We start from the raw sequence: 14,148 nt of genomic DNA, 5'->3' as shown, positions 1-14,148 counted from the left end.
ACATATCTTCTGGTGTGTGTGTGTGTATATGTGTGTGTGTGTGTGTGTGTGTATGGTTGGTTTTATGACTTAAACAGGGGTGACCTACAGGGGTTGGACAATGAAACTGAAACACCTGTTATGTTAGAGTGGGAGGTTTCATGACTAAATTGGAGCAGCCTGGTGGCCAATCTTCATTAATTGCACATTGCACCAGTAAGAGCAGAGTGTGAAGGTTCAATTAGCAGAGTAAGAGCACAGTTCTGCTCACAATATTGCAATGCACACAACATTATGGTTGACATACCAGAGTTCAAAAGAGGACAAATTGTAGGTGCACGTCTTGCTGGAGCATCCGTGACCAAGACGGCAAGTCTTTGTAATGTATCAAGAGCCACGATATCCAGGGTAATGTCAGCATACCACCAAGAAGGACCAACCACATCCAACAGGATTAACTGTGGACGCTGTAAGAGGAAGCTGTCTGAAAGGGATGTTCGGGTGCTAACCCGGATTGTATCCAAAAAACATAAAACCACAGCTGCTCAAATCACAGCAGAATTCAATGTGCACCTCAACTTCCCGGTTTTCACCAGAACTGTCCGTCACCACAATAAATTATTGTGGTCTAAAACCAGGTGTTTCAGTTTCATTGCCCAACCCCCTGTATATTGTCCAACAAAAAAAAAACTAAGATGACACCACTTTAAAAACCAATATTGGAAAATTATGGATTAAATATCGTAGACATTCTTTAACAAATCTAAAATACAATAATGTTAAAAAAACATCATATTAATCTCTTATAAATCTCAAAACATACACAAGTATACTGACCTACCAAAATAGGTATAGGTATGCAAGTATAGAATTCACCTGGTTGAAATATAAATGTAGGATATAAATCTACATAATATATAGAATATACAGTAGGTGTAGGACTGAGAAATGTATGTATTTTTGTACATGATCCAGAAACACTGAAGACAGTAGTTCTACAAATGTGTAATGAATTATCAATATATAAGAACATATACAGTATTTTGTGTGTCTATAGCAGCTATAAGAAGTACAGGATTTAGTATTCTTTAAAATGATCAGAAAATATTAACAGCATGTTTGTACCTTTTCTAAGCATACCCAAACTGTTGCAAATACAACTCTGGAAAAAAAGAGACCACTTAAAAATGATGAGTTTCTTTGATTTTACTCAATTGAAAACCTCTGGAATATAATCAAGAGGAAGATGGATGATCAAAAGACATCAAACCAAACTGAACTGCTTGATTTTTTGCACCAGGAGTGCAGGCATAAAGTTATTCAAAAGCAGTGTGTAAGACTGGTGGAGGAGAACATGCCAAGATGCATGAAAACTGTGATTAAAAAACAGGGTTATTCCACCAAATATTGATTTCTGAACTCTTAAAACTTGAACTTGAATATGAACTTGTTTTCTTTGCATTATTTAAGGGCTGAAAGCTCTGCATCTTTTTTTTTGTTATTTCAGGCATTTCTCATTTTCTGCAAATAAATGCTGTAAAATGACAATATTTTTATTTGGATTTTTTTTGTTGAGAAATGTTGTTTGTAGTTTATAGATTAAAACAACAATGTTCATTTTACTCAAACTTAAACCTTTAAATAGCAAAATCAGAGAAAAGAGATTTAGAAACTGAAGTGTTCTCTTAATTTTTTCCAGAGCTGTATGTTAAGGCTGTATATAAATGAACATGGGTCAACTGCAATATTAATTCGTACATATTTGTGTATGTGCATTCTTTCAGTTCCTATAGCAGTGTGTGTGGTTTTAGTGGTCTTTGTGGTGAAGGTAGGCTTAGAGCTGTGCAGCTTGCGATTCTAGGTGTATTTAATTGCTCAATTGATTGCGGCATTGATCCGGTTTCCTCAGCGCAGATGTGTTACTGATTAGGGCAGGAGCTCAATCACACAGTGATATATGCTCAGCACAAGTCAAAACTGCAGAGTGCCAGTTTACCCATCACTCCACTCGCTTCTCCAAGCGCTGTTACTCTGCACTTTCAGTCAACAGCACAATAGGGCTGATCCACAATAGCGCTGTTTCCTCCACGTACATTCAGGCGGAATGAGGTGAGGGCTTGGGGGTGTGTGTGTGGGGGGGGGGTTGCACATGTTGAAGGTGGAAATATAAAGGTCAGTGCATCTCTTGATTTTCATTTAGTGACCTTTTAAGTGCATAGATAGATGTGGCCCGTGCGATCGATAGCACACCCACATTGGAATGTCTGGTGCACGGGGTCACCGGGTGTAGGCAGAGCGTATTCGGTTCTCTTTTCACTTCTATTGTATGGAAATTAAATATAGCAAGGGTATCTCATAGTACAAAGCAGGACAGAAGAGAAAGATAGAGGCTTTATTATGGCCTCGCTTAGCAAGCACATTTCTGTATCTGTATCAGGGCTGCTGGGTTCTGGCCAGCCACAGTGGAATCCAGGTGTCGGCGCTGGCATGAGGTCTGATCTTTGTTCTGCTCTGTGTCTGTGCCCCAGTTATACCCCAGTCAGCACTACAAGGCATTACACAAAAATAACAGCTGATAAAATATGATGATTAATATTAAACCTCCCAGTTACCGCCTGGCATCTTCCACCCTGCACATTTTAATGGATCTTCTGCTTTAGTGCAACCATACATCTCTGAAAGAGTTTGAGCTGATTAGTTGAATCATAGTAATTAAGTATAGTTATAAGTCAGCAAGTTATTTTTACTATAAGTATCTGCTACATTACAAGGATTCAAGGAGATTTTATTGTCATTCGCATCACATGTGATACATGAGGTGGAACGAAATTGTGATCTAACGAGCCAGTTTACACCCAAGAGCTGTTATTAAAATAGATATATAGATAAAATAAAGAATACTATAAAAATAGAATATACAAAATAGATAATACCCCAAAAAAATGGAAAATACCCCAAAAAATAGAAAATACCCCCCAAAAATGAAAAAAAAAAAATATAGAGAGAGAGTAGACAGGTTGCAGCAACATGAAGTCCAGAGTGCAAGTTTTGCTATAGCAGCATGATATGGAATTAGAGCAGTAGAAGATAAAGTGTCTCATTGCGGTTTAAAGTGACAGTGTTTGTAAACAGTAATTCCTACAGCAAGGTTTTTTCTATGTAGGTAAAGGAAGCATTTATTCACCAATCGGCCGAAACATTACAAACTAACATGTCTAATGTTGTGTTTCATTTACCTCTGATGTTGAAGCTAAGAATAACAGCATTCCAAAGTTTACTGCATTCCAGTTAACCCTCCTGTTATGGTAATTTGTCAGGAACAGCAGTGGTGTTCCCGGGTCAACTTGAATTTTGAGTTTAATTATCCCAAATAAATCCTAACAAGCAGTGTGAATATTTCATTAGTAACTCCACTGCTGATTATTCTATCAATATTTATTGATATTAGCAATGGTGCTCCTTACCTCTAACAAGTAATAGTTTAATTAGGTTAATTGTTCAAACTTCTTTAATGTTTTACTACTTTATTACTTTTGAAAGTCCAACATATAAAACAATAGTGTTATATAACATTGAAACAACTGCAATTTTGTTTAGTTTTTGCAGGAGGTGGTTGCAAATATGTGAGATGAACCATTTTCATATTATATGTTGATTACACTAATTAAGGCAAGCAGAAGAAGTTTCATACTGAAAAAAATACTTTTACCTGTTTTCCTGGATCTTTAAACTTTAAAATTCAATTTGTCAATTTGACTTGTAACATAACAGGAGGGTTAAACAATCAGAGATCAGCTATTGTTCTTATAGCATTGATTAGCCTCAGGTTAGCACTGCTATAGCATCTATACTAGTTGAAAACATAAATCTACTAAAATGTGCAGGGTGGGAGGTGCCAGGCTCAAGACTGAGAAACACTGAAATGTAAAAAAAAAACAGTAACTGAGAGATTTAAATGCAACCTCTTTCCATAATATTAATCATCATATTTCATATTTCAGCTGATAATTGTAATGTCTGTGATTGCCTTTTAGTGCTGACTTGGGCATAAACAGACAAATATCATCTGATAAAATATGATGACTAATTTTTTGTGAAGAGATTGCATTTAAACCTCTCAGATACCTGGGGCAATGCTATAAGAACAATAGCTGATCTGATCTGTTTAAATGGATCCCAGTAAATTCTGGAATGCTGTCAATCTTAGCTTTAACATCAGAGGTTAATGAAACACAACATTAGGCATTTTGGTGATAATGATTTGGCTGATTGGTGAATAAATGCTTCCTTTACCTCCATAGAAAAAACCTTGCTGTAGGAAGTTGTAATGTAGCAGATAATTATAGAAACAAAAACATGCTGATTTATATATATATATTTAATTGTTACGAACGGTCCATCCTTCCTTATTATGATACAATCATTACAATTTTATATATATATATATATATATATATATATATATATATATATATATATTTTTTTTTTTTTTTTATTCAACTCCGTGTGCCTCCATTACTCCTGGTGCCGTCTGCTAGGCTATGCAGAGTCTATGTATATATATATATATATATATGTCTATGTTATTTTCAGTACAGTAATGGCGGCGCTCGGAGCTGAAGCTCGTGTTATAGCATGTAAACAGTGTTTTTAATAAGCTTCCTGTGCGCTTTTTAAGGTAATGCCTCGTTTTAAATGTCAGGGCTCTCCGGATTCTAGCAAGGGGTGTGAAGCTACTTTGAGCTGGATAACGGTGGAAAAAGCAATTTATGTTTATGCAAATTATGACCTGTGTCCATTTTAAACCGGAGTTTTCCTTTAAGGACCTCTAGCAGTGGTCAGAATGGTCATGGCACCCATAGTTTAAGTTTTAGTGACCGCAGTCAGTGTTCTACTGGAGATGCCTGTGCAGTGATAGCTACACTATCATTTATAAACAGTGTCCCTATTAGCAGGACTTGTTTACGTGTTGGTTTATATCGGTTTTATGTCTTAATTATGTCTGGAATTACTGGCCAAATTCCATGTACACTTTTCTCTGAAATGTGTTGTCAGTGTGATATTTTTAAGATGTTTCCCAAGTCCTAGTTGTTTCTGTGTAAAAGTTCATATGAACAGATGTCGTGTGTTATGTGTTATATCTCTTAGTTAGCAACAGGATGTAGCATAGCTTGACACATTTTTGGCAGAATCTACATTAAAATAACATTTTAAAGCTCTGAGTTGTCCAGTGGATTAAGACGCTGCTATGATCTGAGAATCACTGGTTTGAATGCTGGGTCGTGCTGCTTGCCCTCAGCAGCCAGAGTCCGAGAGAGCACAATTGCACTGGCTCTCTCTGGGTGCGTAGACACCCAAAACACTCCCACTGTAATGTTGGTCAGTACAGGCCATGTGTCTGTACACAGGCTAACCAGGAATTCTACATCAGTGGGTGATTTCACATGAATCATAGAAGGGGTGTGCTAATCTTCACTTTCACCTTCCTAGTATATGAGACAATACTAGTGTAAGGGGGAGTCCTAATGCAGACAAACCAAGTCTCCCTGAAGCTGCGGGACTCTCCCGCATTTCGGTAGTGGCTCCCTGATGCCCGCGAGTCACATATAATCTCCAGGAATTCAGAACGAGTGCCCCAAGAGCGCACTGCATACAAACGCACACACAGGCCACAGACTTTTTTTCTCTAATCGCGTGTGGGAAGGAGAGAGAGAAAACAGAGAGGGTTCTGATTGGCCTGTTCTCTGCAAAGAGTCTGCGAGACAGCCAATCAGTTTTTAGTGTGGGCGGGCAGTGTTTTTCCCCCCTCCCGGACGGGAATTGTTCAGTGACTGAGAGAAAGCAGATCATGGCGGAGGCAATATTAATAATTATTGTAATATGATATGAAATGTGTTTGATGTTGTGCAATTTTTTGTGATATTCTAACTGTCAATTTTTGTCAAATAAAGGCTTTTTTTCCAAAAAAAAAAAAAAAGGAAAGCAGAGGCAGGGCCTTCCAAAAAGAAAAAAAGATAAAACTCATTTCACCTCTGAATGCTCTAAATTTAATAAAATTAATTAACTAAAATTAATTATAAAAAATTATAAAAATGTGTCAAAAATTATAAAAGTAAAGTTTCATTATCCTTTAGTGTGTGTGCAAGTTTTTTTTGTTTCGTTTTTTTTTGGGGGGTGGGGGGCAACCTCCCTGAAAACTTTTGCAACTTGGGATGTCTGCTAATGTGTGGGTTGATTCTGTGGCCTTCCAAACTGGAAAGAAAAAGAGATAAAATGAAAAATAAATATATATAAAAAAATAATTCTGATTCCTAACTGTCTACCACACTCTGAATAATATTTTTTTATTTATTTATGATAACCATGTGTGTTTTTTTAATCGACCGTATCAACTGTCTATAGCACATACTTACAGATTCCATATACTTATTTGGTTCTGGTCAGTATGCAAGTTTTAAGTATTAAGTTAGTTGCCTTTACCTGATATAGTTATACTAGTAAATGGTGATGTACATATCTGATACTGTAAATATATTCTAAAATACAAATATAAATACTTTAATGCATCTTCTCTTGTACAATATGGACATGATTTGATCTATAAAAACAGCCCATAAAGCACATGAACATTACATTAACAGTAGGTTTTACGTTGCCTAGCTTGAGCACTGAACACATGTATATGCACTTCTACATCCTAGACTCTGATACAACCATCCAGTGATTAAAATTACAGATAAATTAATGGTGCTGATGAAAAACATTGGCAAGTACTGTAGTAATGAAGTGGTTTTGATTCTCAATATCCATGAGAATAAAGGTAATGGTGCATAGCGAGTGATAATGATTGTACTATGTATAGTATGTGTGTATATATTGTGAAAGCGGTGTGTGTGTGTCAGTGTGTGTGTGTGTGTGCTCATGTGTATAATATCCAAAGCTTACCGACTCTCTCCTTCATTTCTGCTGACCCTCTGGACAGACCAAATTAAAGACCGTAAGTGCTTGTAGTGCTCTGTCCTGTATATCTATATATATATATATATATATATATATATATATATATATATATATATATATATATATATATATATATATATATATATATTTGTGTATATATGTGTGATTGTATGTATGTGTTTGTGTGTTTGTATACATGCTTTTTTGAACTGTGTGTCTTTGTACGCTGGATTGTTCTGGTGTAAAATTTATAGTACATGTACAATATGTTGTATAAATGTTGTATATATGTTCAGTGCTGTGTGTATATAAAGTGTTGCACCCCATCACAATTTCTTCTACTTTTGCATATTTGTCACATTTAAATGTTTAAAATCATCCAACTAATTTTAACATGAGAAAAATAATCAGTAGTAACACAGAGTGCAGATCATAACTTTAACCTTTAATTTGTTGAAGATACAGATTTAAAAAACTAAATTAACTGGTTAACCAAATTCAATTGAAAGTTTTGTCGACTTGTCATACAATATATGGACATGACCTCATAGATCTTTTGTTGACCTTGATATTGCCCATATATTTTTTTTCTTAACAAGTGTTTATGTTAAGGAGTCCTCATTAATGTGAATTAAATGGTATTTAAACTCTATAAAAAAAAAAAAATATATATATATATATATATATATATATATATATATATATATATATATAACTTATGTCTGGCACATGATGCCACGTTCACAAGATATTTAAATACAAATGACAAACAATATCAAAGATTAAAATTAGATAATTGGAAACATTTACATGTGACAAAGAAGAGGGACAATATTTTATCATTGTGAATGTTGTAAGTCTTGTGCTGTGGAGCAGAATGTCTGTCATAATAAAATGTTTTTTTTTTTATCCAAATACTTTCAAACAATAAAATAAACTCTTAATTCAATGTAAAGTTTTCATATTAGGTCAGTTTGGACCCTTTTCTATTGGCCCATTAATTGTGAAGTGTTCGCACAATGCAAACAATCCTTTGCAATTTTTATAATGTAAAAAAATAATATATTAAGTTATTAAGTTAAATAGGTCTGTCATAATAATGTAACGAAAAAAAAATCAATGTAATGTAATGATAATATAATAGTGCAGAAATGCAATTGCACCCTTTTAAAGAGCAATGAACTTTTAATTTTAAAGAATATTCAGGCATTGGAATAAGGATATTAAAACATTTAAAAAGAAAAAAACAAAAAAAAAACTTAAAATATAATACAATTTTGAAAAGTTGAAAATATCACCTTGTTTATTTTAATGGCTTTTCTTGTTAGGAATAAAATAATGGGTAATATTAAGGTCAGTAAAGTAATGGAGGTCGTGTCTGTATATTGTACGATAAGTCGATAATGTGATTATCGTGACAGGCCTAGTTGTGAGGTTTTGATATGACCGTGCTGTTGTGTTACATGAGTTTAATGCTTTCTGCTGGCTGTGTGTGAGATAAATACAGAGCTTAAAAATCACTGGAGTGTCTTCAGTAGATGATGTACAGTATCTGCTTCCTCCAGTAATAGAGGACAGCCTGCAGCGGATTAACTACATCTCAGACGAATCATCAGACTTATTCCTTTCAACAGTCGGGATGCTTTCATTAAACCATCTCTAATCTCCACAGTTCTCCCTCACTTCCATCCCTCTGCCTGTCCCTGACTGCTCCTCACTCTCTCCTCTCTCTCTCCCTCGATTCAGAGAGGTGTTCTCCACCTCTCCTTGGCACTCTTTATCCTTTTACACAGACACACAAGCTTCAAACACATGAGTCCCTCTCTGTCCCGCTCTGTGTTATTGAAATCATGGTGCGTCACACTCGGTTCACTCTGTTCACATTCATGTGTTTAGCTGAGCTGAAGCTCAAGGAAAACGAATAGCATGACAGTGTTGTACTGTCAGCTTTAATCTTATGAACAGAGCGTAATACAGAAAAACCCTCTTATATCCCAAACCTGCAACTTTTCATGAGAAGAAAGATTATTATTAAAAAAATCTGTGTGAATCATGTAAAGAACAGCTGTCAGATTTTAATTATTTAAACAGTGAAAAAAGCAAAACATATACAGCTCTGAAAAAAATAAGAGACCACAAACTCAATGATGGGTTTCTTTGATTTTAACAAATTGAAAACATCTGGAATATAATAAATTATATAAGTTATACATGCTAAGATGCATGAAAACTGTGATTAAAAAAACAGGGTTATTATACCAAATATTGATTTCTGAACTATTAAAACTTTGAAACTATGAATATGAACTTGTTTTCTTTGCATTGTCTGAAAGCTCTGCATATTTTTTAATATTTCAGCCATTTCTCATTTTCTGCAGATAAATCCTCTAAATGATAATATTTTTATTTCGAATTTGAGAGCAATGTTGTCCATAGTTTATAGAATAAAACAACAATGTTTATTTTACTTAAACATAAACCTATAAATAGCAAAATCAGAGAAACTGATTGAGAAACTGAGATGGTCTATTAATTTTTTCCAGAGCTCTATGCAGAAACATTAAAATGTATCCAGAATGATCACTGGAACCATATAATATTATAAACTATCCAAGCTGTGCAGCATCAAGAATTAAGTTTGAAACAAAAATAATAATAATAAATAAATAAATATATATATATATATATATATATATATATATATATATATATATATATATATATATATATATATATATATATATATATATATATAAAATTAGTATTTTGTGCCATGGCTTTTGCCAAGAGAATGCTGGGCAGTGTCAACCTCACTCAAAGAAAACACCTCAGAACATATACATGTGTGGGCATTCCCAAGCCTTCCCCTCAGGTAACACTTCCTGATTAATTTACAGGTGCTGGTCAACGAATTAGAATAATTTGAAATAGTGCAATCATGAAATTCTTTGAATGCATTTTTTGTGCAGAAAGCAAATCAGGTGTTCACCGCACCTGTCCTACTCGTTAGACTAATCACAGAACTCGTTACCTGGAAAAAAATTTGCTCAGCTGAGCTTTCCAAAAGGCCCATTTAGGCCATTTAACTGTGACACTGTTGTTTTATTGAATTAGAATAATGGAGAAACCGTTTCATTGAATTAGAATAATTTTTATTATAATTACAATCATCACTTTCTCAGTATTTTGTGGCTGCGCCCTTGGCTTGTATGACTGCCTGAAGTCTCCGCGGCATCGATTTGACCAGCTTGTCGCAAGTTTCCACACTCACAGCTTCCCAGGCAGTGGCGATGTTCTGCTTCAGTTGGTCCAGCGTAGTAGGCTTTCTGTCGCGAATTTTCCGCTTGACGATGGCCCAAAGGTTTTCAATGACATTGAGGTCAGGCGAGTTGGCCGGCCATGCCAAAACTTCAAGCTGTTTTTTAGTGAACCAATCTTTGGTCGACTTTGCCGCATGAGCCGGTGCAAGATCCTGTTGAAATATGAAGTCTTCTTCGCCGAACTGTTCCTCAACAGTCGGAATCAGGAACGTTTCCAGAACATCTTGATATACGGCAGCATTGACAGTCTTCTTGAGGAAGCAGAGTTTCCCTACACCTCGAGCGGACATGCATCCCCAGACCATAACGCTCTGGGGAAACTTGACGGATCTTTTCACGCACTCGTGATTGTAGGTTTCGCCACCACGACGCCAGACACGAGGACCTTGGTCACCGAAGGAGATGCAGAAGCGTGATTCGTCACTGAAGACCACTTTCTGCCAGTCTTCAGCAGTCCACCCGCCGTGTTCTTTGGCCCACTTCAGCCGTTTCTCCATTTGTTTCTTGTTCAGCATCGGTTTTACTGCTGGAACGCGAGATTTGAAGCCGAGTTCGCGCAGACGACGGTAAGTGGTTGATCTGGAGACGTCAGCGCCGGTCTGCTTGTTCCACAAGTCGGTGAGCTCGGAAGTGGACTTGAACCGGTTGCTGACTGCGATCTTTCTCAGCTGCTTGTTGTCGCGAGCAGAAGTTTTTCGGACGCCGGAACAGTTGGTGCGCTTGCTGCAGTTTTTCTTGAGAGCTTTGCAGACGGAAGACTGGCTGATGCCGAGCTGCTCAGCAATTTTAGTTTGGGTCAAGCCTTGTTGGCGAAGGGCTTGAATTTGAGCCACTATTCCGATTGAGAGGTCGCGCTACTTACCCATGATTGATTTTACAACTTAGAAATTCTACTCAACCCTGACTTTATACTGCACAGTGAACACTTTTCACAGAAAACAAAAATGCGAGCATTTATTCTAATTCAATGAAACGGTTTCTCCATTATTCTAATTCAATAAAACAACAGTGTCACAGTTAAATGGCCTAAATGGGCCTTTTGGAAAGCTCAGCTGAGCAAATTTTTTCCAGGTAATGAGTTCTGTGATTAGTCTAACGAGTAGGACAGGTGCGGTGAACACCTGATTTGCTTTCTGCACAAAAAATGCATTCAAAGAATTTCATGATTGCACTATTTCAAATTATTCTTATTCGTTGACCAGCACCTGTACATTTCTATTGACATCCCATGACCTTTTGCAGGGCAATTCATATTGCAAAAGTGATAACTGAGCCTTAAAGAAGAAAAGACATAGAGAAGACACATATTATAGAATTGCATTTTCCATTTCCCATCACATTAAGTATTATTAGTATAATTTCTATTAAATTTATTGTATTATATGTAATGCAAATGTTTGGCAACCTGTCAAGTTCTATGCATTTATATTTTCCAAGTGTATACAAATCACCACATTTCTGCACTTTCTATATACTAATTACTATACTGCAATTCAACACATTTCAAAATAAATTATTTAATAAAATTTTTCATATTGACTAAAACGTGCAGAAAATGCTAGATTTCCATTTGTTCAGTTATTTTCCCCTATACAAGGATGTCCTTCATATAAATTTGAAAGCAAATAAAAAAGTAGGGTTTAATCAACCTAAACAAATACTAAGTAATAAATACTGGTTCATGCATGCAGGTTTCTCAGTTTAGTTGCCTAGATCCACATGAATATTTTTTTCAGGTTCAATAGATAAACCACTTTTACAGTGTAGAATACCTCTCTGTGTGTGTATATATGACTGTACATCCTTTCGCTGTACAAAAGCATCTATGTGAGTTTGTATGTTTGTGTGTATTTGAAAGTATGCCAGCTTTTAAGTATAGAACCTGTATCTGTGTGTGTATCAGTCGTGCATTACATGTCGTGCATTACATTATTACTGTAAATTGACTCACAGTAGAGGATTCTCTCTACCACTGGATCTGAAGTCCTGCGCTTATGAAAGGTTTATTCCTTCAGCACAAATGAAAATTTAATAAATTAAATAAATGTATTTTCTCTAGCCTTGACTATACCACTCATCCTGTCTATCTGTCTGTCTATCTGTCTGTCTGTCAGTCTGTTTGGCTGTCTTTCTGTCTAAGAAGGTCTTTTTCTTTCTCCACAGTCCAAAAACCCCCAGTCATCACTGTCCAGCCAGCTTCCATCACTGCCTTCTCCTCTGATGAGATTTTCCTCAACTGTGAGGCTACTGGGAACCCCCCTCCAAGGTCAGTGTACTCATAATTTACTAGGTCTGTAATGATAACTTGTTTAGACTGGGTTACTTTTTTTGTTAAAATAGGATTAAACTTGATTTGTGTGAATGTACAGATAGCATATGTGGGTGATTACAATATTAAAGGGAAAGGATAAGTTTATTGCGTTAAACACAACAATGCAGGCCAAGAAAGTTGCAATCTAACTGAGACTTTCTGGGGAACCCTTGCTGCGTGTGAACGAATATTATCCTGCTAAAAAATACCAATTGGAAGCCCTCCAATGAAGGCGATATGTAGGATGTCCTGGACATATTGTGTATCTCAAATCACTACTAGGGGTGACTGACTGTTCTAAGCGATGGCTCCCTAGATCTTTACACCAGCCAGGGCAGTGTCAGGACTCATAATTGTCTCTTTGCTGTGAAGATGCTTCAAAATAAGGAAGAAGACATTGCAGCAGACACTGCTTAAAGACTAATGCCCGGATTTCAGTGTCGCGAGCGACAGTATCCGTGTAGTGTGACACAGTCAAAGAGCAGTAATTTGACGTGAGCCATGCCATTGGAGCGTCCGACGGAAAGACTAGCATGTTAGAATTTTTTGTATATTATGGCCTAGTTTGACATGCTCCGCGACCTGCTTTCTGACGCTGACCAATAGGAAGACAGAGCGTTCTGTGGCCCAACGAAACAGAAGAAAAGTTTGTTGAGCTGTGGCAACAATACTTCTGCCTTTATTCTGTTCATTATTTATATATTTATTCTGCTTATTCTTTATTTTGTTTGGATGCACCTAAACCTAGCTAAAGTAGCTACATCTTTACCTCAAGATCTCTCTGGAGTACACAAAGCCAGTAATGTTCTCTTTGGGTCACCAAAGAAATGAGGCCACAGTCGCTTCTTCCTCTTTTTGCATTTTTCTGAGCACAAGAGCGCCTCCATCACGCAAAGTGCTTCTGTAGCTATAACGGCCAGATTCTATCCTCCTCCCCCGTGATGACCTATGAACTTATGCAAGGACGTGGATGATGATTGGTCTGTGACTAACGTGTAGTGTTGTGTCATGTAGTCTGAGCTTGGCATTAGACAATATCTTCAGAGTGGTCCTAGACTAGCCCTGGAGAGAGATGCTGCTCAATTCGATGTTCCTGCTCTTCCTGCTCTTTTCCCCTTACAGAACTTGGGGACCTGCTTATATAGGGTGATATATTATACATCTGGAAACACTAAATCATGCTCTAGACCCAGAGACATCTATAGGAGGAGCCTTCTAGAAAAATGGTTAAGAAAAATACTGCTGAAAAATATAAGATGACAATTTATGTCAATACCTAAGCTAAACATTGTCAGATACCAAACAGAACCTGGATTTGTTGTTAATCACAATACAGTTTCAGTGCATAGCAGTGCAAGTTTCTCATTAACTACACCAACATAGGTGATAGTGGCTGACTGATTTGTGGGCAAGATGGAGGGCAATTCATTGAAACTATTGAATCACCCTTCTCTCAGTCCAATAATATATTTTAGATCTCTTTGAGTGCATTGTAGAGGCATGTCTTGCAGTCATTGATCTTTCACCAGGAGGTAAACTATCCAAAAGTAGCCTTTTAGATGATGCATTTTATAGGGA

At 36.4% G+C, this 14,148-nt stretch overlaps 1 protein-coding gene across 4 annotated transcripts in view; it reads left to right on the top strand.

Moving 5' to 3' along the window:
• The window catches only part of l1cama (L1 cell adhesion molecule, paralog a), a 125,505-nt gene that overhangs the window by 66,843 nt on the left and 44,514 nt on the right, over nucleotides 1–14,148 (top strand). For 3 of the 4 annotated variants that reach the window (XM_022676933.2, XM_022676934.2, XM_022676931.2), the window contains exons 3-4: nucleotides 6,962–6,976; nucleotides 12,423–12,525. In XM_022676933.2, the coding sequence (XP_022532654.2) occupies nucleotides 6,962–6,976; nucleotides 12,423–12,525 (118 nt within the window). The remainder of the gene's footprint in view (nucleotides 1–6,961; nucleotides 6,977–12,422; nucleotides 12,526–14,148) is intronic. The other variant, XM_022676935.2, reaches the window with a different exon arrangement.

The sequence above is a fragment of the Astyanax mexicanus genome, chromosome 13, assembly GCF_023375975.1.
Source record: "Astyanax mexicanus isolate ESR-SI-001 chromosome 13, AstMex3_surface, whole genome shotgun sequence".
NCBI lineage: Eukaryota > Metazoa > Chordata > Actinopteri > Characiformes > Acestrorhamphidae > Astyanax > Astyanax mexicanus.
This window is presented reverse-complemented; position numbering and strand designations above follow the sequence as displayed.